Source organism: Dama dama, chromosome 5, assembly GCF_033118175.1.
Source record: "Dama dama isolate Ldn47 chromosome 5, ASM3311817v1, whole genome shotgun sequence".
In the NCBI taxonomy this organism is placed as follows: Eukaryota; Metazoa; Chordata; class Mammalia; order Artiodactyla; family Cervidae; genus Dama; species Dama dama.
Window position 1 is genome coordinate 10,462,480 of NC_083685.1, and position 27,265 is coordinate 10,489,744.

A 27,265-nucleotide genomic window follows, 5' to 3' on the forward strand; every position below is an offset into this window, starting at 1 on the left:
CTTAAATGTAACTGCCTGCAGGGAAACGCACTCAATCCCACGAACTCGCTGGTGGTCGCTCACCCTCAGTGTAAAGGGCGTTGTCAGCCGTGGGGGAAGTGGGTGCGTGCTCACGCTCTCCAGCTTTGCGCAGTGGCAGTATCGTAGCCAATGAGGTTTATCCGAGGCGCGATTATTGCTAATTGAAAACTTTTCCCAATACCCCGCCATGACGACTTGAAATATAGTCGGCATTGGCAATTTTTGACAGTCTCTACGGAGACTGAATCTTATTTGTATAAAAAAAAGCTTAAAGTTTTTTTAATTTCTACTAGGTTTGTAAAGTGTCGTATTCTTTTTGTAGTTAGTTTTAGTGATTTATTATCTACTTCTGAGGTTTACTTGAATCTTGTGTTCGTTGGGTCGGTCGATACCACCCAACTATCTCATTTTCTGACTCTCTTTTCTCTCAATTTTATCTAGCATCAGAATATTTTCTAGTAAGTCGGTTCTTCATACCAGGTGGCCAACGTATTGGAGCTTCAGCGTCAGTCCTTCAATGACCGTTCAGGACTGATTTGTTTTTTTGGGGTTGATTAGTTGAATCTCCTTGCTGTCCAAGGGACTCTCAAGAGTCTTTTCCAAAACCACAGTTTGAAAGCATCAGCTTTCATATTGATGTGAAAACTCCTGAATTTTAGGTGGGTTTTAAGGGGAGTTTACGTCTCTTCGAGGTAAAGTATGCTTCACAAAGTTTGTTGGCTTCTGTTGCGCCGTTTTCTCATCTATTTCTAGTTACCGTGATTTAGGGGTACGTGTCTAACTCCAGTATTCTTACCTGGAAAAACCCATGGACAGTGGAGTCTGTCGGGCTAAAAGCCCACAAGGGTCGCAAAGAGTTGGACATGACTGAGCACGCATGCACCTTGTCACACCTGGAAGTCCAGCCTGGAGGTTTCCCACAGTACCACGCATGATTTGGGTTGTAATATTGTAGTTATCCCCTGGGAGCTCACAGTTGCCAAATGACCAATTCGGCTCCCATCACCGTGACTCTTAAGAGGGTCACGGATGCGCAGAAGCAGACGGAGGTCTGAAAATTTTTCATGTTTCCTTTTTAAAAGGACCAGGAGGTGCTCCAGCGGTTAAGACTCCGTACTCCCAGTTCGGGCTTCCTTTGTAGCTCAGTCGGTAAAGAATCTGCCTGCAGTGCAGGAGATCCGGGTTCTATCCCTGGTTTGGGAAGATGCTCTGGAGAAGGAAATGGCAACCCACTCCAATATCCTTGCCTGGAAAATCTCATGGACAGAGGAGCCTGGTGGGTTGCAGTCCATGGGGTCGCAAAGAGTCGGGCACGACTGAACGACTAACACTGATGGGTGCAGTCAAATAAATAAATACATGTATTTAAAGAAAAAAAAAAAAAAAAAAAAACGAAGAGGAGGGGAATGGGCACAATAGACTTGTTCAGGTCCCACTATGGAGTCCGGGACAGAGCTGCTCTTGGAACCAAATCTCCTGACTCTTAATAAGATGCTGGTTTCTACTATAGTGGCTACCTCAAGTTTTGTCCTCTTAGGAAGCCAGGCTTGTCTATGGACAGAAGGCCTCAGGAGTCCTACCCCTGGCATGGCAGATCCTTGACCTGCTTAGGCCGCCACTTATGAATCATTCCTCTGGCCTCTAGCAAAAGGATGCTACTTCTAAGCAGGGAGATAGTGGGTGAGAATCCACTGGTTCAAAGCAGCAAAGCAGCACCAGGCGGGTGGGAGAGGGGAGGGGTGGGATAGGGGTGGTGGTGAACGCCCGGGTGTCATCAGACCCATCTCTGCTCCAGAGTGCTCAGAGTCTTGAGACAGACCACAAATAAACATATGAACTAGATAATTACAGATTATTTCAATGTTATTAAGAAAATAAACAGGGACATGTGATGGAGTCATCCAGGAGACCAGCCAAGATCCAACAGCAACAACTATTGAGCACTTACTGTGTCAGACTCCATGTGAAGCGCTGACTTCATATCCCAGACTCCATACAAAGTGCTTAATATGCTTTATTTCACTTAATTCTCACATAAACCTTCTTGCTATTACTTTTTCTTCTTTACAAGCAGCACTATTTAGGGATAATTGATAGTCAATAAACTGCACATATTTAAAGCATACAATTTGATGAGTTTTGAAAACAGATCCACCCATGAAACCATTTATGCAAACCAGCTGGCGAACATATCCACGACTCCCCAAAGTTTCCTGGTGTTCCTTGGCTATCCATCCCTCCCCAGTATCTCTCTCCACTAGCCCCCTCCTGCTTCTGTCACTATAGATTAGTTTTCATTTTTTAGAATTTTATATAAACAGAATCTACAGTATGTGACTTTTTTTGAGACTGACTTTTTTTTTTTTAATAAAAAATATGTTCTTGCGGTCCATCCAGGTTGTTGCATGTATCACTGGTGCATTCTTTTCCCTTGCTGAATAGTTTTCCATTAATGGAAGTACCAGGGTTTGTTCAACCATTCACCTGTGGAAGGACACTGGGTTGTTCCCAGTATTTTGCTGTCACAAATAAAGCTGCTAAGAGTATTCCTGTACAAGCTTTTTGTGTGAGCAAAAGTCTGTTTTGTTGGTTTTGGGCTGTGATGGGTCTTTGTTGCTGCACTAGGGGCTTTCCCTGGTTTTGGGAAGCGGAGGCTGCTCTTTGCTGTGTTGTGCGGCCGGCTCATTTTCAATGTCTTCTCTTGTGAAGCACTGGCTCCAGGGCACACAGGCTCAGTAGTTGCGGCTCTCAGGCTTAGTTGCTCTGCAGCCTGTGGAATCTTCCTGGACCAGGGATCAAACCCCAATCCCCTGCCTTGGCAGGCAAATTTTTATCCACTGGACCATCTGGGAAGTCCCTGAGCATAAGTTTTTAAAAATTCTCTGGGTTATATAGTCAGTTGCATGTTTAGTTTTTTAGAAGCTGCCAAATTATCTTCCAGAGTGGCTTTCATTTCCATGTTATTTTCCATCTCCAGTTCTTAAAAATCTCAGCAACGAGGGGGAAGGGATAGCAGTGACTCTGGGAAGGTCACAGCTGTATTTAAAATGGATAACCAACAAGGACCTATTGTATAGCCAAAAAAAAAAAAAAAAAAAACCCTCAGCAAGTCCCTCTGCCTTTTTTCTTTCCTTCATGACAGTGATTTTTTTTTTTTTTTGAGTCCAAGACAGTTATCTAACTCTCACATTCCAGCTTCACTGATTGTGTTCCCCTTATTTCCTGTAACCAAGACCACAGCTTGATTTGATTCAGCAGGACCTCAGAGATGGCCTTGGGAACTTGGTATTACACCTGCCACTCTAATCAATGCTGAATTTAAATGCCAGGTAAGCAGTAACTGTTCTCTCTCTGTTGTAAACGTACACTTTCCCCAGTGTAGTCAGTAATCTGTTGAATGAACAATCCTTGACATAGGAACTGTTTGGTTCTAAAAAAGCCCTTTTCTTTCCACAACCATGCCTTTAAACCACTTTCTGACCAGTCATCAAAATATGGCTAAGTAAGATAAATTAACGTCACTTCTCTGGAACCCAGGGAAGGTTTGGTAAGACCAAGGAATACCCTGTGGTCCCAGGAAAGTGAAGAAGAGTCCCTAATTGACCCAAATGTATCAGAATTGATGGAAAGAGAGGGTTAGTGATAGCTGCCAAAGGGGCATCCCAAATGTGGGAACTACAAGAGGAGCCAACATGTGCTACCCAAAGACTGAAATTTCAAGGAGCTAAAAATATCCTTGATAGTGTGGTCTGAAAATGCACTCCAATCATTTCTTTTCACCTTAGTTGGGTGCCAAGATGGCTAACCTGGGTGTCAAAACAGGTCTGGAAGAGACAAAACAAGAATGCTCCCTTCCATGGCAAATTTTGTGTTGATTGGAAAGTCAGATGATGCTCTAGCAAACACGTGATGTGTGTGTGTGTGTGTGTGTGTGTGTGTGATTTTCTTGGAATTCATAATAACAAGTAAGTAATGACTCATTTGTAAGCAATTACAAGAAAGAAAAGCATGGAAAAAGCACCAAAAATATGAACAAAACATGCTGAAAAGCAACACAGTGGTTTCTTAAAAATATTTATTTATTTTCGGTCGTGCTCGATCTTCATTGCTGCACTCAAACTTTCTCTACTTTCAGAGAGTGGGGACTACCCTCTAGGTGTGTGTGCAGACTTCTTACTGCGATGGATTCTCTTGCTGTGGAGCGCAGGCTCTATGGCGTGAGGGCTGCCGTAGCTGCTGCCCATGGGCTCAGTGGCTGCAGCTTCCCGGCTCCAGAGCACCGGCTCAGTAGTTTCGGCCCACAGGCTTAGTTGCCCTGAGGCATGTGGGATCTTCCCGGACCAGGGATAGAACCAGTATCTCTTGGATTAACCACTGGACCACTAGGAAATCCCGTGTGTTTTATTTAAAGGTAAAATTCATGGAACATACATGTAATATTTTGCTCTCAGCTCTACTGGAATTTTTCTTTGGGTAGTTTGAGTTACAATGACTTTTTTTTTAAACAGAAGTAAAATTCACAGAACATAAAATGAACAAATTTTCAAGTGGATCCATTTGATTTTCACATAAGTTTCTGTTTCACTATCTAATTTTTATCTGGTAATAAAATTACTGCATGTTGGTATATCAAATCCAGATATATATATATGTGTGTGTGTGTGTATACGTATATGTGTGTGTGTATATATGTATACAGCAGTGACAGTCAACAATCACCATAATTCTACCTCCAGGATTAGAGGAAACAGCCACAGATAGGTGAGATTATTCCTCCAAATCGTTCTATTTATGTGCCAGCCTACTTATTAACCAACACTGGATTATACTCTACATTCAGTTCTGTGCGTGTGTGCGCGCTCAGTAGCTTCAGTTGTGTCCAACTCTTTGTGACCTCATGGACAGTAGCACACCAGACTCCTCTGTCCATGGGATTTTCCAGGCAAGAGTACTGGTGTGGGTTGCTGTGCCCTCCTCCAGGGGATCTTCCTGATCCAGTGATCAAACTTGCATCTTCTGCTTTGGAGACAGATTGAGCCACTGGGGAACCCCACATCCAGTTCTACTATTTCCTTTTTCTTTCTGCTAAACTGATAGATGGTGGACCTATTTTCCATGTCAGCACATAACTCCCCTCTTCCCATATAGATACATCCCACTTCAGCTCACCAGTCCCCGATGGATGGACATTTGGGTGGTTGCCAGTTTTTTCCAATGATGAGCAATGCTGTGATGAACATCCTTGAATGTACATCTTTGCCAACTCATGGGGGTATTTTGGGGGGAATTCTGCCTCCCAGTAAGCTATCTCTAGGGGAAATTCTGTAGGTGAGATTGCTTGCACAAAAGCCATTCATATTTTGCATTTTATTTGTGTATTTTTATTAGAACTTATTTAGTAGTTCGTTCGTTCTTTTTTTTTTTTTTTTTTTGCTGCGCTGGGTCTGCTACTGCCTGCGAGCTTCTCCTTGTGTTGCGTAGAATGTGGGATCTTAGTTCCCCAAAAAGGGATGGAATCCTTCTCCCCTGCATTGGAAGGCAGATTCCTAACCACTGGACCACCAGGGCAATTCCCACATTTTGCATTTTAAGAGGAGCCCCCAAGTTGGGTTCCCCTAACACTATACCAATGTATCCTCCCACAAAGCCACATAGGAGAGCATCTGGAGAATGTTCGATGTGTGTGTTTGGACATGTTCTGCAGCTTTCACAGGACTCCTCTGGGTTAGGGAGGGGAAGAAGGAGGAGGGTGAATTCATATCCAGTTCCAACACTTGTTTGTTCTCCTTTCCAGGCAGAAAGCAGGGAGAAGGGGCTGGGTTGGGTGAGGTAATCCTGACCCTCTCCCCTTCCACCATGTATGGAAATATGCTTGGAAACATCAGTTCCAGATGGAGCCAACCCCCACCCTACCCCCTCCCCCCTGTCGCCTGAGCCAGCCTGGACCTACTGGCTTCAGAGGACAGAAGGCTGGACTCAGAGGAATATTTCAGCAGCAAGAGGGTCCATAAGCCCTGAAACAATCTCCCCAGTGTTCAAGTCACTGCAGGCTGGCTGCAGGAATCACTGACTTCTCTTGGTTAAAAATATCCCATGCCCGAGGGGCCCTCAGTGTCTGTCTCAGAAGGGAGCTGGCTCCCAGTTCATCGCTGGGGAAATGAACTGAGACCAACTGATTTTTTTTTTTCCATGAAGCTTTGAAAACAGACTTTCTGGGTTCAAATCCTTGCTCCGGGGCTTCCCTGGTGTTCAGTGGTAAAGAATCTGCCTGCCAATGTAGGAGACACAGATTGATCTGGGTTTGATCCCTGGTCTGGGAAGATCCCACATGCCGCAGAGCAACTAAGCCCAGGCACCAGAACTACTGAGTCTGTGCACTAGAGCCTGAGAGCCACAACTACTGAGCCCATGTGTCACAACTACAGAAGCCTGCGCTCCCTAGAGCTTGTGCTCCGCAACAAAAGAAGTGACCTCAATGAGTACACTACAACTAGAGAGAAGCCCCGGCTCACCACAAGTAGAAAAAAGCCTGTACAACAACTCAGCACAGCCAAAAACAAATAAAATTATATATATATATATATATATAAAATCCTTGCTCCGCCATTCATTAGCTGCGTGACCTTAGGTTGCTTACTTAAGTTCTCTGTGCCTCAGCTTTCCTGGCTGAAAAAGGCCACGTCTCTCTCAGAAGCCAGCAGGTCTCCACCCTGGCTGAGCATTTAAAATTTCATCTGGGGAACTTTTAACAAATCCTGGTGCCCAGGCTGCATTCTGGGTCAACTCAATCAGAATTTCTTTTTTTTTTTTCAATCAGAATTTCTGAGTGTTAGTTCTGGGGCAAAAAAAAAAAAAAAATTTTTTTAAAGCTTTCCAGATCATTCTGACATGCCAGTGCTGTAGAGATTTTGTGGGTGTTAAATGAGATCATATAGGGAAAAGGCTCTCTGTAGTGCCTGACATAGAGTTATATAGTTTGGTGGGTGTTGTAGGATCAATTATCCAAGCCTGCATGGTGGTCAGGGAAGGTTTCCTGGAGGAGGGGGTGGTTGAGCTGTGAAATGAGGGAAGAGAGAAGTTAACCAGGAGAAAGAGGACAGGATGCATTTCAGCCAAGTTATCAGCAGGGGTCTGGAGCCAGGAGGATGTGACCTCTTGGGGGAATTGAAAGTCATTCCCTGTGACTGGAGCTGAGAAAGGAGAGTTGAGGAGAAGATACCTTGCACTGGGTCCTCTAATGAGGTCAGAGGTCCCGGGGAGTCATTGGGCTTTATTTTGGTGTCAGCAAGGTTTTAAGCAGGACAGTGAGTGGGGGGTGCATGTGTGCTGTTTCAGTTGTGTCTGACTCTTTGCAACCCTGTGGACCCTATAGCCCACCAGGCTCCCCTCTCCATGGGATTCTCCAGGCAAGAATACTGAAGTGGGTTGCCACTTTCTGCTCCAGGGGAGTGGGGGTGGTGATCTCCCCCCAAATTCAGGAATAGCAGAGCCTTCTCAAGGCACTGTGTCCAAGCCTTCTGGGGAAGCTGAAACTTGCTGAGGGGTGTGACACAATCCCCAAGCCCCACTTCAGGAGCCATGACCTAGACTCTGCAGTCAGATGGTCCTGGGTTTGAATCCCGGCTTTGCCACATCATACCTGTGTGAACTTGGGCACGTGGCTTCATTTATAAGCCTCAGTTTCCTGGCCTGGAAAACAGGCATAAAATCCCCCATTGGATCTTTGCAAGGATTAAATGAGATAATAATGTAAATGACTTAACAGGTGTTTCCCACATGCTAAGCAATAAATGTTCTCAATATGTGTGAAAAAGAATGGCCTATAAGAATCTACAACTGGTCATTAATTTGGGGGGAATTATGGGAATCTGCCTGCAATGCAGGATACCTGGGTTTAATTCCTGGGTAGGGAAGATCCCCTGGAGAAAGAAATGGCAACCCATTCCAATATTCTTGCCTGGAGAATCCCATGGATAGAGGAGCCTGGCAGGGTACAGTCTATGGGGTCACAGGAGTCAGACACGACTGAGCAACTAAACTATCACCACAGGGATCTTTCTGGGCTTCCCAGGTGGTACAGCAGTAAAGAACCTGTCTGCCAGTGCAGGAGACACAGGAAAGGCAGTTAGGATCCCTGGGTCGGGAAGATCCCCATGAAGAAGGCATGGCAACCCACTCCAGTATTCTTGCCTGGAAAATTCCATGGACAGAGGAGCCTGGCGGGGTACAGTCCATGGGATCGCAAAGGGTCGGACATGACTGAGTGACTAACATACGCACCCATCCCCTCTTTCTTCCCAACATCAATTAGTGCAGTGGTAAATTTAATTCATTCAATTAATAGATGTTATTCAGACAACATATTTTTATTGCACACTTACTGTAGCCTGTGCCCTGTGCCAGGCATTGGGTAGAGCAGTGAATGAGACAAACCTGGCCTTTGCCTTCCTGAAGCCTGGAATCTAGGAGGAGAGAGACAGATGCAAGCAAGTGCATAAGTATTTCATTACAGTTCCTCGGTACCTATGATTGGTTCCTGGAGCCCCAATATACCAAAATCCTTAGATGCTTAAGTGCCATAGTCAGCCCCGTGTCTCCAGTTCTGCATTCACAAATTCAATTAGCCTCAGGTCTTGTAGTACCTACATTTGTTGAAAAAAAAAATCCTTTGTAATTTTTTGTTATTACAAAAAATCCTTTGTAATAACTTTAATTCCTTGGCAGTCCAGTGGTTAGGATTCTTCGGGGCATTCACTGCCCAGATCACAGGTTTAATCCCTGGTCGGGGAAGTAAGATCCTGCAAACTAAGCAGCCATAAAAAAAAAAAAAAAAAAACACACCTGCTTATTAGTGGACCTGTGCAGTTCAAACCAGTGTTTTCCGAGTCAACTGTACAATTATGAAGAGTGCTAAAAACAGGTCATAATCACAGGAGCCCTGACACAGTCTACCAGGCCAAGGAATGGTTTTCTGAGAAAATGGCTTTTAGGTTGAAATCTCCCCACTCCCCCAAATAATGATGCCAGCTAACATTTAAATCTGTGCCGTCCAGGGTGGTAGCCACTAGCCCACATGAGGCTCTTGAGTCCGAGGACTGTGGCTAGTGGAAATGAAATGCGTAAGCGTAACATGCAAATACGATTTCAGAGACTTCCTACTAAAAAAAAGGTGAGCTATCTAACTGATATTTTCATATTGATTACAAGTTGAAATGGTAACATTTAGGATAGACCGGATTAGATAAAATATACTAAGATTCATTTTAACTGTTTCTTTTGATCTTTTTCAATGCAGCTACTAGAAAATTTTTAATTGCATACATTGCATTTTGTTTCTAGGGGATAAGCCCTGAGTTCCCTGGAGTAGGAAATGGCAACCCAGTCTAGTATTCTTGCCTGGAAAATCCTATGGACTTAAGAGCCCGGTGGGCTACAGTCAATGGGATCGCGAAGAGTTGGACACCACTGAGCAACTGAGCGTGGCATACCTAGGCCTGAGTTAGACAGTGCTTGTTGATGACCAGGGATAGACTGAGGTGTAAGTGTGTAGTATCTTGTTTGATCCTATGATGACTCTGACAGGTAGCTATTATTTATCTACTTTCTGCAGAGGAGGAAACAGGTGCAAAGAGCAAAATGGACCGAGATTCACCACCATCAAGGAAGATAGCTGGAATTGGGTCTTTCTTAGTCCACTGAGCTGTGTACTTAACCTCTACCCTACATCGCTGAGCAGAGGGGCCTGTGGGCTGGGACAGGAAGAGCCATCCAGAGCCATGAACGTGGAAAGAACAACATACACGAAGAGACAGACATTCCATGGACTAGAGGGCCCTCAGCAATCTCGGCCATGGAGTGGTCCCACGGTGCATCCACCTTCTTGGAGGTTCTTTTCTCATCGTGCGGACCCTGAATTCAGTTTTGGCAGTGCTGTCCATCAGTGTCCTGTCAATGTCAGTTCTTCTTTTTTTCTTTTAGAGACTGTTTATTTTCCATCAACCTATCTCCACTTAAAGAGTTTGTGGAGACTTCCCCCCCCCCCCCCACCTGGTGGTCCAGTGACTAAGACTCTGTGCTCCCAATGCAGGGCTCCCATGTTTGATCCCTGGTTGGGGAACTAGGTCCTACATGCTGCAACTAAGCATTTACATGCCATAACTAAAGATTCTGCGTGCTGCAACTAAGACCCAGTGCAGCCAAAAATAAAAAAATAAAAAAAGTTTGTAGAACAGCTTAAGACTGTTGTGGTTGTTCCTCAACAACCACAGTGGTTGTTCCTACTCATTCAGTGGCCTGAGTGGTGGGAGCTGCAGACCAGTCTTCAGTGGGGAACTGCAGAAGAGGCCCAGAGAGCTCCTGTCCACCTCCGGACCAGCCCACCACCTCAGGTTGAGCATCGGTGGGCTCAGGTGCTGGAGTGCTCCATTCACCCTGAAATGCCTCCTTGGTCACAGCCTTCTCAGCTGCTGCCCACTCTTCCTTTTCAATCCCTTTCAGCATCTCCGTAGAAGGAAAGATCGGGCATGACCTTCCAGGGTGTTCCCAGGAGATGGTGTCACGCATGCGCAGAACTTCTAGGGCGAGCACCCACCACGTCAGACCCACTGAGTGAGCTCCCTTGTTATCACACGGGATGGCTGGGCCCAGAGCACAGAGGAGAGTCTGTGTCACATAGATCAACGGAAGGCAGGTGAAGAGACTTCTGTGAGAGGCTGGTGGTCAGCCCTGTGATTAGTAACCACCAGAAGCCTTGGCTCCTGGAAGGCTGCCTAGATCTGGTTAGTGAAGGTTCCAAGAGAGAAGCAGCCAGCAATAGGAACGACTCCAGTGGCAGCAGCAAACTTCAGCACAGCCCACAGGCCAGTATTCTCGGAGGAAATGACACTGGTGTCCACTGGGTTTTCAATGACAACGATGGCATGAGCTGCCAACAGAAGTTTCTGCAAGGTTCTCTTCAGATTTGTGATGTAGACGTCATGACTTTTCCTTTTGTAGACATACTGTTTCATTTGAAAGTTAAAGTTGGTGCCACCTAAGTGGGTTTCCCTTCCTTGGTGGCTCAGTGGTAAAGAAATTTGCCTGCAATGCAGGAGAAGCAAGAGATGGGAGTAAGATCCCTGGGTCAGGAAGATCCCCTGGAGGAGGAAATGCAACCCGCTCCAGTATTCTTGCTAGAAAATTCCATGGACAGAGGAGCCTGGCGAGCTCCATGCAGTCACAAACAGTTGGGCATGACTGAGTGACTGATCACACACACACAAGTGAGTTTCTGATGCAAGGAATTTGAGGACAGTTTCCTCCTTATTTGCAGGACATCAAGGGCTCTGGATATGGTTCAAGTTTCCCTTTAAGTTACGATGGGAACCCAAAACGATGCCATATGGACCCCAGTCTGGGTAGTGAGGAGAGGCAACATCAGTTCATTTTGAGGAAGTATGAGAAAACCTGGTTTGAATTAACCAAGTCTGATGGCTCGGGGATGGGAGTCCCCGTGGGGAGGAAATCCCAGGTAAGGGACTGAGTGTCCAAGGTCACAGCACTGAACCACAAAGCCTCAGTTCTCTTTAGAACATTCCAGTTGATGTGCTTAGTCACTCAGTCATGCCTGACTCTTTGCAACCCCATGGACTGTAGCCCGCTGGGCTCCTCTGTCCATGGGAGTCTCCAGGCAAGAATACTGAAGTGAGTAGTCATTCGCTTCTCCAGGGGACCTTCCTGACCCATAGATCAAACCCACTTCTTGCATTGCAGACAGATTTTTTTCCCGACTGAGCCACCAGGGAAGCCCATCCTTAGAACTTCACCCACCAAAGGCATAATTGCCAGCTTAATTGGTGTTTTTCTTTTCAGGGAGTATTGCTTTGAAAAGAAAGGTTTGAGAGACTTCCCCAGTGATTTAATGGTCAAGAATCCACCTTGCAATGCAAGGAACTCGGGTTTGATCCCTGGTTGGGGAACTAGGATCCCACATGCCAGGGAACAACTAAGCCTGTGCACTCCAACTAGAGAGCCTGAGTGCCACAATGAAAGATCCCACATGACACAACTAAGACCCAACACAGCCAAATAAATAAATAAATATTAAAAAAATAGTTGATCCACCTTAAAAAAAAAGGGGGGGGGGTTTGAGACCTTTGTAACAGGGACACGTGTATGCTGTGGGATTGGTCTAAGGACAATAGTTTCACCCGGCAGAGCAGCTGGTGTCCTACAGAGGCCTTAGCTGGGTCTTCCCAGGTTCAGATCTCAGTCCCGCTTATCAGCTCCATGACCTTGGGTAACTCAATCTCTCTGGTCTTAACTTTTCCAACTGAAAAAGGGGATACTAGTGGTCATTTCCTAGGTTTGTGGTCAGAATTAAATGCAAGAAAGCACAGAAGCACCCAGCTTACAGCCTGTTCATTCTATTGATAGAGCTGGCACTTAATAAATGGCAGGTGGGGAAAAAAAAAAAAAAACCCACGGCAGGTGGTGCTATCACATGATTTCTGAGTCTGTGAGAGCAAAGCCCCTCGGGGGTCTGGGGTGGCAGTGGGGTGTTTCAGGAAACCATGCCCAGCACTGGGTGTAACCTCCTTGTACTTTTTCCCTTAGGGTCTAAGGTGGGGTCCTTTTTGCTCTGCCCAGAATTTTGGAAAAGTCTCCTTCTAGGGAGGATGGATATGTGTAAGATTAAAGAATATATAACCTTGAAAATGGGCTTCCCTGGGTAGTTCAGCAGTCAACAATCCAATGAAGAAGACCCCAGAGAGTGGGTTTGATCCCTGGGTCGGGAAGATTCCCCTGGAGAAGGAAATGGCCCCATTCCAGTATTCTTGCCTGGAGAATTCTATGGGCAGAGGAGCCTGGCGAGCTATAGTCCATGGGGTAGCAAAGAGTCAGATAAGCCTTAGTGACTAAACAACAACAAACCTTGAAAATATTGAATCTGGCCTCAAAGGCTGGGCTGAGAGATTGCACTGCCACGGATCCAGAGGGCGACCCCAGGAAAGGTCCTTCAAACGTCCCCAGCCTTCAGTTCAGTTCAGTTCAGTCGCTCAGTCGTCTCCGACTCTTTGCGACCCCATGAATCTCAGCACGCCAGGCCTCCCTGTCCATCACCAACTCCCGGAGTTTACTCAAATTCATGTCCATCGAGTCGATGATGCCATCCAGCCATCTCATCCTCTGCCGTCCCCTTCTCCTCCTGCCCCCAATCCCTCCCAGCATCAGGGTCTTTACCAATGAGTCAACCAACTCTTCGCATGAGGTGGCCAAAGTATTGGAGTTTCAGCTTCAGCATCAGCCTTACCTGGTACTAACTTAGGGTCTTCTTTGGTGGGGTGGCAACTTACTGGAAGATGGACGTAGAAGGACGGGCGGACAAATCTGACTCTCCAGTGGACATTGGTGTGATAAGTGAGTGACCGATGGACGGACAGACACAGGTGAGATTGTGAGACGTCAAGACAGGCGGATGGATATGTTAGCCAGACAGTCAGGCATGCGACCCCGGGACCGAAAGACTGACAGAGGGCTCGAAACCCGGGAGCCTCCCACCCGCCGACTTGGCCACAAGGCGGCGCCGCCGCCCCGCCCTGCGGCGCCCGCCGCCCCGGCTGGGCGCGCTCTCGCGGGTCGGCGGAGGGGGCGTGGCCAGAGTGCGCACGGGGCGGGACCGGCAGCTTCGCGGGGGCGCCCAAGGGCGGAGCGCGCGGCGGGGGCGGAGCGCGCGTTCTCGCGGGGGCGGGCCGTACGGCGGGCGCGGGCGCGCGCGGCGGCGGCGGCGCGTTCCGTTCCGGGCCGAGGCTCGCGGCGGAAAAGTTGCGCGGCGGCGAGGAGCGGCCCCGGGACGGGCAGCGAGCGCGACGCCGAGCCGGCTCCCGGCGCCCGCGGCCCCCCAGCCATGGACGACCTCGGTGAGTGACTGGAGGGGCTGAGGGAGGAGGCAGCGAGGGGCGCGCGGCTCCGGGCCCCGGGCCGGGGCGGGCGCGAGCGAGCGCGCGAGCGGCGGGCTGAATCCCACCCGCTGCGGCCCGGGTCCCGGCTCTGGTTCCGGCTAGCCCCGGCTCGGCAGGACCGGATCCCGGGCTGGGCCTGAGTCCCAGGCCAGGCCAGCCGCCGTGCTCACAGCCGCCACCCCTTCGCCTCGAGGACAGCCCCACCTCCGGACCCTCCGACCTCGGGGATCCACCCCCATCTCCCAGCTCAGCCTCAGGGACCTGCTTGCTCATCAGGGACCCGCCCGGTCCGCCTCAGGGACGGACCCCCACTGCCGGGACCTGACCACCTCCCCCCCGCTGCGGGACCCTCACTTCACACAGGGCTCCCCCACCCCCATCGCACAGTTGGAACACCCAGTTTGGGGATCAGCTGCCTGATCGCGCAGCCGGGGCCTGCTTCCAGCCCCTGGAGGACCACCCCCACTTCACGGATGGACATCCGGCACCTCAGGGGTAGTCCCTCCGAGTCTACCCCTTTTATTTCACAGGTCAGATTGACAGGTTAGGGATGAGCCTCCATGACCACATCCCCACAAAGACAAGGCTCCTTTCTGCCCCACTAAGGCCCTGGGTCCATTTCCCTGCCCTGGCCGCTCAGTGGACCAGCCTCATCCTAGAAGCGTAAGCTGGGGAGACAGACTGGTGTCTGCCAGGGGAATGAGGTGGGAAGTGGGCGACCGAGGTATGGCCATCTCTGAACTTGTCCAGGCTGGTAGTACCTTGCGGGAAGCCACACAGGTAAGGAGGATAGGATGCCCAGAACAGAGTTTTACTGTTTTCATGTGACTGGAGCTCCCAAACTATTTTTCTTCAGTCCAGCCTTGATCTGGAGTTTGGGCAGGAGAAAGTATCTTCTGGAACCAGACGCTAAAGCCAGGGGCAAAAAAAATAAATAAATAAAGCCAGGGGCATTGGTGCCAGGGTTCTAGGAATGCCTTGAGCACTGTGAACCCTGGAGTGGGAGGATTCACTGTCCCTCCCTCCCCTTCACGCCTGGAGCTGGGAGGCCTCTGAGCCAGGGAGTTGAGGAGGGGGAGGAAAGTTTCTTCTCTGTAGGAGCCTTGTCTTCCCTCTATGGACTGTGGGTGGCTTGTGTGACCACTGATGCTTTCTCTGTCTCAAGCTCTTAGGGGTGGATTCATCAGACAGGACTGATGGGCCTCCCCTGAGCCGCACAGGGCACTAAATTAAGACTGGTTATTTGTAGGCACTGGACTTCGAAGGGAACAGGGAGGAGGATTGGGGCGTGACTGCTTCCCAGAAGCTTCCTTTGGGGATCAGGGTGCCTCCCCAACCCCCTGACCCCCAAGATCCTGGAGCTGAGGAGAGTGTGCAGTCCTGCCTGTTTTGCAGAGTACAATGGCTGCCAAGCATAGTTCTGCCTTTGGGTCAGGTTTGGCACCCATTTTTCCAGCACACTTAAGGTTGGCATGGCTTCCAGGCAGGTATTTTTTTTTTTTTTTTTCCGCATAAAAATAACCGAACTGAAATGAGGCTGGGGGATATTTTTCGAATCAGGATCTGAAAGTTTCAATGCTTTTCCTGTGGGAACTCACAAGCAGAGTCACAGTTTCTGAAATGCTGGTGTGGGTTCCATTGCTTCCAGACAGGCCCCATGCTATTTGAAGGACTGAGAAAGTCTTTGTAGAGTTCCCTGTTGAAGCTCGGAATTCCTGTCCTCTGACAGTCTTCCATTTAGGGCCAGGAAACTGAGTTGTCTCTGAAAGGAAAGAAAGTGTCCTGGCAGAGCAGATTGTAGAAATTTAGATTTGCTGTTCCTGGAGTATTTCCCCATACCTCAACTGTCCTATCTTCACAGCAACTCTTTTCAAGGAGCCCCTTAAGGGTCCCTGCTATCAGGACTGCTGGCCTTTCACAAATGGAGAAAACAGGCTAAGAGAGGTTGATTCACTGGCCCAAGGTTGCACAGTCCTAAGATGACAACATCATGATTGGAAACCCAGTCCCTCGCTCCTACATCCGCAGCTCTGTGCACCACGAGACCTTTCTTCGTGACGAGGGGGTCTCAGAGAGGTGATGGCTGCCACCTGTAACTACTTCTGCCTCCCCCCACAGGCTCCTCAGTTGTCTGAATCTGGGCTGCCTGGCTTCCTTGGCCTAAGCTCCCAGGGGGCCAGCCACGCCTGGCTGACCGACTGGAGCCTGGGGTGGGCGGAATGGGGCGTGCAGGAGGAGAGAGGAATTCGCCTCTGCTCTCAACCCCCATCAGCTGTCTGGATGGCTGCTCAGCACCCTGCCCGTCAGCTGTTTTCCGTAGTTAGGCTGGACCCAGAGGCCAAGCCGCTTGTTTTTATTTTTCTCCTGAGAGTGCTGTCAGCTGTGAGTCTCTTGGTCCCTAAAACAGAAGAGTCTGACCTGTGGCAAGTCTAGAGGGGTCAGAGTCTGTGCTGTGACTTTGTTTTTTATTTTTTGGTCTAAAAGAAAAAAAACTGGGGCGCCCTCCCCTCCTTGTAGCTGTTAGTGACAAACTCACCATGTGTTGTTTAATAAGTTACAAAGTTATAGCTCTTTGGGCAGAAAACCGTAAGTACACCCAGAGAGTCCAGCCCTTCCCTGGGTGTTCTGTCTGCTTTGTGCTCCGGGGTGGTTGCTGGTGGCTTTCCTCATTACTGTTTAGATGCTGGTTTGGCTGGGAGTTCTGTGTGTTCCAGTTCTGGCTGGAGTTTCCTGGACAGAGTTCTCACAACACAGAGAGGCACTCTGATCATGTTCTGCCCTCCCCTCCACTTTTTTTTAGTGCGCTTGGGGGGTGGGGGGATGGGGACCGTGACCACAGCTGGGGGCTAACAGTGATCACGTGCGTTTGATAGGAGCCAGGCATCCTACTCAGCACTCTTTGGTATCATCACAGCGATTCCGGGAGGGAGGTGTTTAATCTCCGCTTGACGGATGCAGAAATCTGAGTCAGAAAAGTTCAGTGGGGGCATTGGGATTGTAACCCAGGTCGATCCACTTCCAGACCTGGTCATCTTCATAATAAGGTAGTACGTGCATGTGTGCGTGCTCAGTCACGTCCGACTCTTTCCAGCCCCATGGACCACAGTCCACCAGGCTGCTCTGTCCATGGGGATTCTCCAGGCCATGCCCGCCTCCAGGGGATCTTCCCCACCCAGGGATCGAACTGCCCTCTCCTGCGCTGCAGGAAGATTCTTTATGGCTGAGCCCCACGGGGTGGGGGTGGGGGGCTAATGCGTTACTGAGTGCTTGGTAATCAACCAGGGGAATGAGCCATGCGGCCTGCTGAGTAATTGCTAGGTACCTTTTAAACTTCTGCCCTTGGGGCCATCGTCCAGTCGCAGTGGGTAGGCTGGTTCAGGCCTCGATAGCTTTGCCATTCCCATCCCTCGCAGAGGGAGCAGCCAGCTGTTGGCAATGCCCAGTTGCCTCTGGGATCTGGACCTGTCTCCTTGCAGCTTCTCAGCAGTCTTGACCCTCTGGAACACAGTGCCTCATTGTCCTTGGTGGGGAGTACTGGGGAACAGGGAAACTGCCTGGGGCATTCCAGGCTATGGAGCCTCTCTGTTTCCATGGAAAGTCTGGACTTTGGGCTCGCCCATCTGTGGTCCCTCTGTGTGTTAGGGCAGGGTCAAGGGCACCCAGCTGCTGGGCCTGTGGCAGGGGTGGCCTGTGGGGTGATGGTGTGCTCCTTGGGGGCCCTGCGTCAGCCCTAGAGCTCCTCCTAGGCTGTGCGCTAGTGAGGTGTGGAGCGGACACTCAGACCCTGGTGGGTCTGGTTCTTCAGCAGGTGCCCTTACCGCTGGGCAGCCAGAGCGTGGTGGGGAGGGGTTCGGGCTGCTGCGGGCCAGAGCCCTGCCACTGTGGGTTTGAGTCCCCCCGAGGGAGCATCCCAGGATCCTCATGCCTGAGGGGACTGACTTCCCAAAGCTTCCCTGAGGCCTTTCTCTCATTCCCAGGGCAGAGACTGGAAAAACTCCCTTCCACTTCATTCTCATCCCAGCCCTCCCCTGGGTTGTCCTGGTCTCAGTGCCTTCGTTCGTGATCACAGCTGTCTGTAGAACGCTTTTGCTTTTTACGGTGTTTGCAGAACCCTTTCCGTAATGTTTATTGAGCACTTACTATGTGCGAGCCCTGGGCTGGGCACCTTACCTGCATGGTCTCTTTGAATTGTGTTGGCCCTGTGAGGCGCAGTTTCTGTTACTATTACTACCACCCATTTTACAGATGATGAAATGGAGGCACAGATAGGGTGAGCCCACTTGCCCAAGTTCTTTAACTTGCGAGTGGCAGGGCTTGGATTTAAATCTTGTGACCCATTTTCCACATCTGTTCTTGACACTGGGTTGGATCTAGTTTGCTTGTTGGTTTGATAGCTTTCTGTTTCCAGGATGCTAAAAATCTTTTTCCGCCTTTCCCATACCCCCAGTCTCTTCTCTCTTTTGTTTTGGCCATCACCACACGGCTCGCGGGAATCTTAGTTCAGGAATTGAACCCATGTCCCCTGCAGTAGAGGTATGTGTGGAGTCTTAACCGCTGGACTGCCAGGGGTGTCCCCTCGTTTTCTGTTCAGTCTCATGCCGTCCTTTCCTGTTCTCTGCGGCCTCTCCCCTCTCATTGGTTCTTTCTCGAGGATGCCGTGCTGAGGATAGGAGGCCAGGCACTTTTGGCAGGGTCTCCCGCCCGGCGGAGGACCTCCCTTCTATCTGTCCACCGGTTGCCTGTCCACTCACTGGTTAGCCTCAAGACAGAGCTGCGAGCTTACAGCACAGCTGGTGCTGAGAACCGGCGCAGGCTCCGCGCTCCCTCTCCTACTCTTTGGGGTTGGAGTCAGAAGCCCTCTGTGCCCCCCAACTCCATACACTCTCCTGTCTTTGTTCAGGTGTTTGCACCTGGCTCCCACTTGGAGCCAGCCCATTGCCAGAGGGAGTCCTCAGAAACCCTTCAGGTGGAGAACTGAGGATATCCTGTGAGAGGGAGAGAGAAAGAGAAAGCATTAGGAAGTTGAATTTTCCCCAAAATCTTGACAAACTGACAGCTTAAAAGTGGTGGACGGGGGACTTTCCTGATGGTCCAGTGAGTGGGACTCCAAGCTTCCACTGCAGGGGCACAGGTTCTATTCCTGACCAGGGAACTAAGAACCTGCATGCCTCACAGTGTGACCAAAATAAAAATAATGAAGTAAAATAAATAAGTGTCCAGAGATCATCTCCTGACCTGGGATAGGCCTGGAGCCCCATGGCCTCCCAGGTCTATTTTGCCTTTTCAGGTCCTGTTAGGAGCCTCGCATTTGGCCTCAAGCGTCCATTCTCGACCAGAGAAGTCTCCCAATTAATGGACTGATGGCCTAACCAGTGGGACTCAGGGGAGGCCGTGGATGCTGGACCAGAGGCAGGCAGAACGTGTGGTTGGCCAGGCCCGGCAGAGCCCCAGTGGCCAAGTTTCCCCTTAAAGATGGCCTCTTAATGCTTATTTCTCCTGTGATTGTGGTATTGTGGTTTTACGGGAGAACATTGTTATTGTTAGGTGCAGGCGAAAGTATTTGGGAGTGAAGTATCACCATGTCTGCAACTCAGTTTTAAATGATGTAGTAGAAAACGTAGGGAGGATGTGTATATGCTGTGTGTATATGTAAAGAGGAAAAGAGGGGAAACTTGTGCATGTGTGTACAAAAAAATGGGCAAAACATCAACCGTGACTGAATCTAGGTAGAGCTAGAGCATATGTGGGCGCTCACTGCAGGGGTCTTTCAGTTTCTCTGTATGTTTAGACATTTGCATGATAAAAAGTTGGGGTAGAAAAGGTGAGAAAACCTTGCTTTTCCACAGCGGGCTTGGAGTCATTCCATCAGGGATGGGCATCAGTTGTCTATCTGTGATTGAGCTGAGTGACTCTTGACCTCCTGTAACTCCAGCGCAGGTGGTGGAAAGACCGGGTGGGTAGAGACAGGAGCCAGGCGGGCCTGGCATGGGAGTGACTGGTGATGCCGCCAGGGACGGGGACACACACTGACCCATGCAGGAAAGAGGACAGGGCCCGGCAGAGACAACGAGCATTGCTGGTGTGGAGGGAGCCTCTGGGGCTATTCTGAATGTGGCGATGTGAACCGGACCATGGTCCAGGCAAGCAAGATGCCAGGCTCCAGCGGGAGTTGGGAAGGGGTGGCCTGGGTGGGATGCAGAGAGCTGCCTCTGGGCAGCTGGAGCCTGGGGGGAAGGGATGACATGCCTTTCGCTTCACATCACGAGAAATCTGTGGCCAAAGGAACACCACTAGCCTGTGGGCAGCGGAGGCTGGAGTGGCCCCAGGCTCTTGCTTGCAGCCCCGCTTGGCCATTCGGTTCTCCAGACTTGAGGCTCCCACTCCTGGTATCCCCACTCCCAGGTCCTTCCTGTCTTGGTTTCTGCCGACTCCAAAGCCTGTCCACCGGGCCCCCCATCTCTGTGGGAGAAGCAGCCGAATTCCCACACCGGTGGTCCCCTTGGCTTAGAGGGCCCCTGGTGCCCACTAGAAGCATTTAGCAGCCCGTCAGCCCTCCTCAGATGAGGGCCTCACACGAGGGTCTTCTCTGAGCCTCACGTCTGTCTGTCCATCCCCAAGCAAGGACTCTGAGGCTGGCCGTCGGGTCCTGGTCACGGGGTTGTCCTAGGGAGGTCTCAGAGCCGCGTGTCCAACCTGACCGCCTGTTCGAGGAGCAGAATGACGTGTTTTTTATGGGCGGGGTGGGGGGGGATGGGGAGGGGTGGTGCTGGAAGGAAGCTTTATGTAATTCTTGGCTGGGACTCAGGTAATTGTTTTAATGAAATGGAATGCAGCTTATTCAGAACGCGCTTGGCAGAAACAGCCATGTTCTGTTCTGTTCTCTCATTGGGGAGAGCGAGTCAGACACTCGAGGAGGCCGATTGGGAAGAGATTGGAGCCTGGGGTGAGCATGAGCAAGGTGGGCGGAGGCCTCCGGGGATCTCCTCTCCCTTCAGTGCAGGGATCCTTGGCTGGCCGGACTCTCCCCTGGACGCCAGTCCGGGTGCCTTGCTGAACGGACGCCTCTTGCAACAACAGCAAGACCCTGTTAGAGCACGTGGGCTGTAAACTGAGCCTGAAGCTGCCTCTCGGGTTGTTGGGAAGCCAAGTGATGTGGGCATGGGAGTGCTCAGCACACAGCCGACAGACCCTCCGAGACATCCGTCTGTTATTCATTGCACCCTCCTTTTCCCACCTCGACACCTCCTATGACTCCCTGGGTACCCCCCCACCGCCCCGGCATCTCCCATCAGTGTCGACATGCCTGGATGTGACCTATCCATAGATACACCCGAATCCGCTTTCCTTCTGGTTTCTCCACCGGCCGCCCCCCCCCCCCCCCCCCCACGCCGTTTGTCCTTCCTAACTTCTTTTTTTCTTGAACACACCCTGTGGCATGCGGGACCTCAGTTCCCCAACCAGAGATCAAACCCGCACCCCCTGCGTTGGAAAGCAGAGTCTTAACCACCGGACCTCAAGAGAAGTGCCCCTCCTGACTTCTTTACTTTCCTCCCTGTCCTGTTTGCAGTGCAGCCTGGGCCATTCTTCCATGTTTTGCTCTTTGGCTGAGAGTGCGTCCCACTCTGTAGCATCCATATTTCCCCCTCCCTTCCTTAAATTCTGCTTCTCTGAAGATCCCCCATTCTCCAAAGAACCATTCTCCGTGGCCCCTCAGCCTCCTTCTCCCACCTCTTTCTCTGATCCCTTTTTGGGGGAACACCAGTGCATTTTTGTGAAGGCTTTTTCTGGGCCCCCTGTTTCTCTCCTAGGTATCCAGGTCAGTTTATCTACTTGCGTGACCTGTTTTATCACTTGAATGCTGGTGATGCCTAAATTTATATTTCCACCCCTGATGTGGATTCTATTGTCCAGATTCTTCCGGTCTGCACGCCAGCAAAGATCCAACTCATTTCCTTCTCACTCTCTCTTCGCCGCCTCAGTCTATTGTCCGCTCTGTTTTCGTCCCCTCCCTTCTCTTGGCCTGTGTTAAACTGTTTCTGCAACATTTTACAGTTTAGAAAACATGTTTATGTGCTTCATCATCATTGATGATTCTGACAGAAGCCCTTTGGGGTAAGTGGTGGTTTCCCCATTTTACAAATGAGGAAGCTAAACTGCAGCCCGGGGCACAGAGGAAGGGGACACTCCCAAGTGTCACCACAGATAGTGTTGCGAGAGCTTGATCTTAGGTCTTCGAGTGCCCCAGCCAGTTCTCTTTTTGGTCTTTCAATGCTGGAAGCCTGAAGGCAGGGATGGGAAGTCACAGGTTGCATGTGGCCTGCAGACCCGTGTCACTCGGCCTTCATAGTATTTAAACACATTCAGAATTAGACACCAGCGTTGAAAGTATCAGGAGATGGCACCTCAAAATCCATAGGCTGTTTTTTTCTTTTGGAAACTCAAGAGTTGGTGACACTGGATGCCCATCCTCCGTGGCACTGCTGGGTTGGACTCAACAGCTCCGGCTCTCACAGCGCCTCTCTCTCTTGCCTGCAGCAGGCATGCTTTGAAAAGTTCTGAAAATGCTCTCTCTTTTTTAAAAAAATGTATTTATTTATTTCTGGCTGCCCTGAGTTTTTGTTGCTGTTCTCGATCTTTCTCTAGCCGTGGTGGCTTCTCTCGTTGCAGAGCGCGGGCTCTACCGTGCACGCTTCAGTAGCTGCAGCCCACGGGCTCAGTTGCCCCACAGCATGTGGGATCTTCCCTAGACCAGGGATCAAACCCATGTCCCCTACATTGGTAGGCAGATTCTTAATCACTCGACCACCAGGGAAGTCCCTAAAAATGCTGTCTTCCTGCCCTCCATTTATGGCAAACACGCAGTTGCCAAATCTAGGGGATTTCTTGAACTCCATTCTGTGACTTAGATTTGATTTCTCACCACTCCAAGCACTTAGCTCTGCCTGGGGTCTGGTCCCTTGTCCATGTGGCAGAAAATAACCCCCTGACCTATCCATCTCCTTTCTCCCTCTTTAAGGTCTCAGTTGCAGGCACTTTTTTAGGGAAGTTTTTTTTTTTTTCCTTTCCAGTTGAAACTAGCCAACCTCTTGACCCTCCCACTTGCCTGTAACTTCACAGATCTGTGTCCATTGGGCTTTTCCCCTTGTGTTTCCCCCTCTGCCCTGTAAGCCCCTTGAAGACAGGGATCTCATCTGCCGTTCAAGCGTCCCTGACCTCCAAATGTGGCTTGGTTCTCTCTGTGGTTGCCTAATAAGTTGTTTTTTTTCCAAGTTTTTTTTGTTGTTATGTGAGCCATTTTTAAAATTTTCATTGAATTTGTTACAATATCGCTTCTGTTTTATGTTTTGGTCCTTTGGCCACGAAGCATGTGGGATCTGAGCTCTCCGATCAGGGGTTGAAACCTACGCTGCCTGCCCTGGAAAGCGAAACCTTCCTTAACCACTGGACCGCCAGGGAAGCCCTACCCTATTAAGTATTTAACGGTGATCGATGATGAAATGGGTTTGAACTGTGGACCCCCACCAAGATGCTGATCCTCCATCAAAACACTGCCTCCGCTGGAGAATCTGAGCATGAAGCCCTCTGGGTTTCAAGCAGGTGGGGAGGCCACCCGGAGCCACGGGGCAGAATGCAGGGTCCCCCACCAGCCCCTTGTGTCCCCGCTTTGTATCCCTGCTGCCACTTGCCAACTGCGTGACCTGGACAGGTCACCTGACACCCCGAGCATCAGTCCCCTCATCTGTGAAACAGGTGCATTTCCTGAAATGCGGTAAAGTGCTCAGTAAATGGTAACGATGATTCTTTTTCATCCCTGGAATAATCTAGTCATGGGTCGCAGGGGCAGGACGGGGTTCGGCTCTCTCTGTCACTTTCCCACCTGCTTTCACAGCCTGCTGCCTGCTACCTGTGTCCGCTGTGGCCTTGAGGTGGCATTCAGAGCCCTGGACAGCCATTCAGCCAGGGCCTGGAGGAGGCACCCTGAGTTCTGTTGACTCCCTCGGCAGTGTGATCGGAGGACTGTTCGTGGCCCCATGGGGTGACTGACGCACGTTTGGGGCTCTGCAAATGACATGGTCAGTCCTAGTGCTGGTGGCGTTAGGTTGGGTTTTGGTTATATGACGTCTCACTTCCCCGAGCCTCTTTGGTGGCTTTGAGGAGAAAGCGGTGGGGAGGAGGTTGTTTGGTGGCTTGGTTTGTTTGATTGCTCATGTAAGGCAAAAATTTGAGAGCCGCTCTGAGGCCAGCCCTGGGCTCCTCCCAGAACTTGCGGGCCTTACGCTGGCCAAGGCAGGCCATGAAGGATGCTCAGTAGCATCTCCAAGGCCTCCCAGGATGGGTCCAGGCCAGTGAGGCTCCTAGGAGCAGTAGAACAGGAGAGTTTCTGGGCTGGAAACTGTGGCTTTTGTCAGTGGAGTGGGCTTAGTTCCTGGACTGCCCCCTGCCTGCCTTTCTACCCTTTTAGGGGCAGTTGCTATGTTGGATCAGCCCCGGGTCCCCCCTCATCTGGGGTGTGGAGCGGCTCAGAGAGTCCTGGCGAGGCTTCTTCCTCGCTCTCTGTTTCCAGGAATATTCCTCTTCTTCTTCGGGTGGAAATGGGCGTGTCCCACACAGCCTGCACTTGGCTTCCTCCAGGTTTACCGTTTGTCCGTGGACGCCCGGCCCTGCTGGCTGGCCCGGGTTGGTTCTCAGCATGGTTGAGCTGTAGGACAGCCAAATCGGGCTGGCCCCTCTGGGGCGGGTGTGAAGGAGGAGCAGCCACAGCACCTGGAAAACGACCCTCGGGCCTCAGGGACCTGACCTGGTGCCCCCACCCCCCTGCTCACTTGGTCACCTGATGCTCATCCTGGAAAGTCCTCTGTTCCCACAAGTGGACGTGTGGTTTTCTCACCATCTGGCGGAGCACCAGCTTAGCTACATCCTGAGGGCGAGGGAGCTGTTGCAAGAGCTGTGGCCTTGCTTTCTCCCTGTCTCAACCCCTCAGGTGGTTTCTTCTGCCGTGTCTTGAACTTCCCAAGAATCCTCGCCCCTGCTCTGTCTGGACAGCTGCACCAGAAGTCTTTTTTTGTTTGTTTTTGGCCTGGTGTGCTGACGCCACAAGCAAGCTGGGGATGAAGAGGAGGGTCACCTGGAGGTGGTGGTCATGCTCCCTGTGATCCCTTGTGGTCATCTGTCCCCAAACATCCTGTTTGCACCCTTAGTGCAGCGGGAGCACCGGCCTGGAACCAGCTGTTATCTGTTGGCCTGACCTCGGGCAGAGGCGTGGGCCCAGAGCTGTCACAGCTCATCTGCCTCTGGGGGACGCTGGCCTGTGTGGTCCTGGGCTGTTGATGGTGTTGGTGGTAGCAGCTTTTTTTTCACCAGCTTGGGCTTTGTCCCGGCTCTGCCCTTTCTCTTCTCGCTGCTTCTACTGCCTATGAAAGTTTTTCTTCCAAATGTTCTACTGGGCGTGACCAGTGGCCACTCCCTTCCCTGTGGTTCTGGGCCGATTCAGTCTTTCTTAGACTCCTACACTTCTAGAGTGGAAGGGGCCTTTGGATGTCACCCACTCCTGTGGTTGGGGCTTTCTGCCCATCACTTCTTCCCTCGGAGCTGCTCACTTTGTTTATATATTGAGCTTCCATTGGAGGCTGCAATTGCAAAAGGGGTTTTGTGGTTTTTCAAAAATTTAAAAATAAGAACATAGAAACGTTGGAAAATGACTTATGAGGTTCAGCCCACCTGTTTTACAGAGTGACAGACTGAAATTCTCCAGGGAGAAAGCACTTGCCTAGGACACTTAGTAGCAGAACAAGGCTGTGTTTTGTTTTGTTTTTTTCCCCCTCTCTAGCCCATTTTTGGGGGTATGTCTGGGGTCCTAGTCTTCTTTCTAGAACCACACAGTTGCCACAGTGTGGCCTCAGGCCTTGTTTTTTTTTCTTGTCTCTTTTCTAGAGATCTTTCTAATATCATTATGTGTCTGATACTGTTACTTTGTAAAAGTTCTTATGTCAGAGAAGATACATACTTATTGTAAAAACAAAAAAAGAGGAAGGTACAGAAGTGAAAGTCCTTCCTTCCTCCCTGCTCCAGGGATAACTTGTTAACAGTTCAGTGTGTATCTTACCCACCCATCTCCTATATATTTATAAATATATAGGCATGCAGGTAATATACATACCTTCATTTTTTTAAAAGCCCAGGTGAAAATCACATAACATAAAATTAGCCACTTTAAAGTATACAGTTCAATGGTATTTAGTACATTTCGTACAGGTTGTGCAGTCATTGTCTCTGTCCAGTTCAGAACATTTTCATCATCACCAAAGGAGTCCACATACCCTTTTATAAAAATTTATTTATTTGCCGTCTTAGTTGCGGCATGTAGGATCTAGTTCCCTGACTAGGGATTGAACCTGAGCCCCCTGCATCTCCAGAGCACGGAGTCTTAGCCACTGGACCACCAGGGAGGTCCTTTGGGTTATTTTCCTAATAGAGAGTTGAATTCTCCAGCTATGGTTGTGGATTTATCTTTTTATTTCTGTTGATTTTAGCTTCATCTAGTTTGAAGCTCAGTTATTGGATGTATGTGTGTTTAGGACTATTAAATGTTCATGACAAATTGACCTTTTATCATCATGGAGGGTCTTTATCTCTAATAATATTCCTGTCTGGAAGTCCATGTTGTCTGGTATTAATGGAACCACTCCAGCTTTCTTGATATTAGTGTGAGTGTGGTATCTTTTCCCCCATCATTTTATACTTCTCAGACTGGTAGGAGCTGTTTAACTGTGTCTTTCTAAAGTGTTTCTTATAAATATCCTATTTCGAATCTTGCATTTTTATCCAGTCTGACAATCTCTACTTTTTAATTGGAAACGTATAGACCTTCTAACATGTAAAGTAATTATTCACTTGATTGGGTGTAAGTCTGCCATCTTGCCACTTATTTTGTGTCTCTACCGTTTGTTCTTGTTATTTTTTTTTAGCATTTGTTTATTTTTTCAGGTTTTGGCTGTGCTGGGTCTTCGTTGCTGGGTGGGCTTTTCTCTAGTTGCAGCAAGCTGGGGCTCGCCCTCCAGTTGCGATTCGTGAGCTTCTCGTTGCGGTGGCTTCTTGTTGCTGAGCACAGGCGCGACTGAAGTCTCGTGGGCTTCAGTAGCTGTGGCTCTTGGGCTCTAGAGCGCGGGCTCAATACTCGTGGTGCACGGGCTTAGTTGCCCTGCGTCATGTGGAATCTTCCCGGGTCAGGGATCAACCTCATGTCTCCTGCATCGGCAGGCGGATTCTTTACCACTGAGCCACCAGGGAAGTCCCTCTACTATTTT

The 27,265-nt window shown here is 49.9% G+C and overlaps 1 protein-coding gene, 1 non-coding gene and 1 pseudogene across 3 annotated transcripts in view; 2 read left to right on the forward strand and 1 right to left on the reverse strand.

Moving 5' to 3' along the window:
• The first annotated feature begins 121 nt into the window (after positions 1 to 121).
• LOC133058006 (U4 spliceosomal RNA) lies at positions 122 to 262 on the forward strand. The gene has a single exon (XR_009693137.1). It is a non-coding gene; the product is annotated as a U4 spliceosomal RNA (small nuclear RNA).
• A 10,040-nt stretch (positions 263 to 10,302) lies between these two features.
• Positions 10,303 to 13,908, reverse strand: LOC133055500 (small ribosomal subunit protein uS2-like; annotated as a pseudogene).
• Positions 13,812 to 27,265, forward strand: part of PXN (paxillin) — a 42,742-nt gene continuing 29,288 nt past the window's right edge. For both annotated transcript variants that reach the window (XM_061141772.1, XM_061141771.1), the window contains exon 1: positions 13,812 to 13,919. In XM_061141772.1, coding sequence (XP_060997755.1) covers positions 13,907 to 13,919 — 13 coding nt within the window. In that variant the 5' untranslated portion in view covers positions 13,812 to 13,906. The remainder of the gene's footprint in view (positions 13,920 to 27,265) is intronic.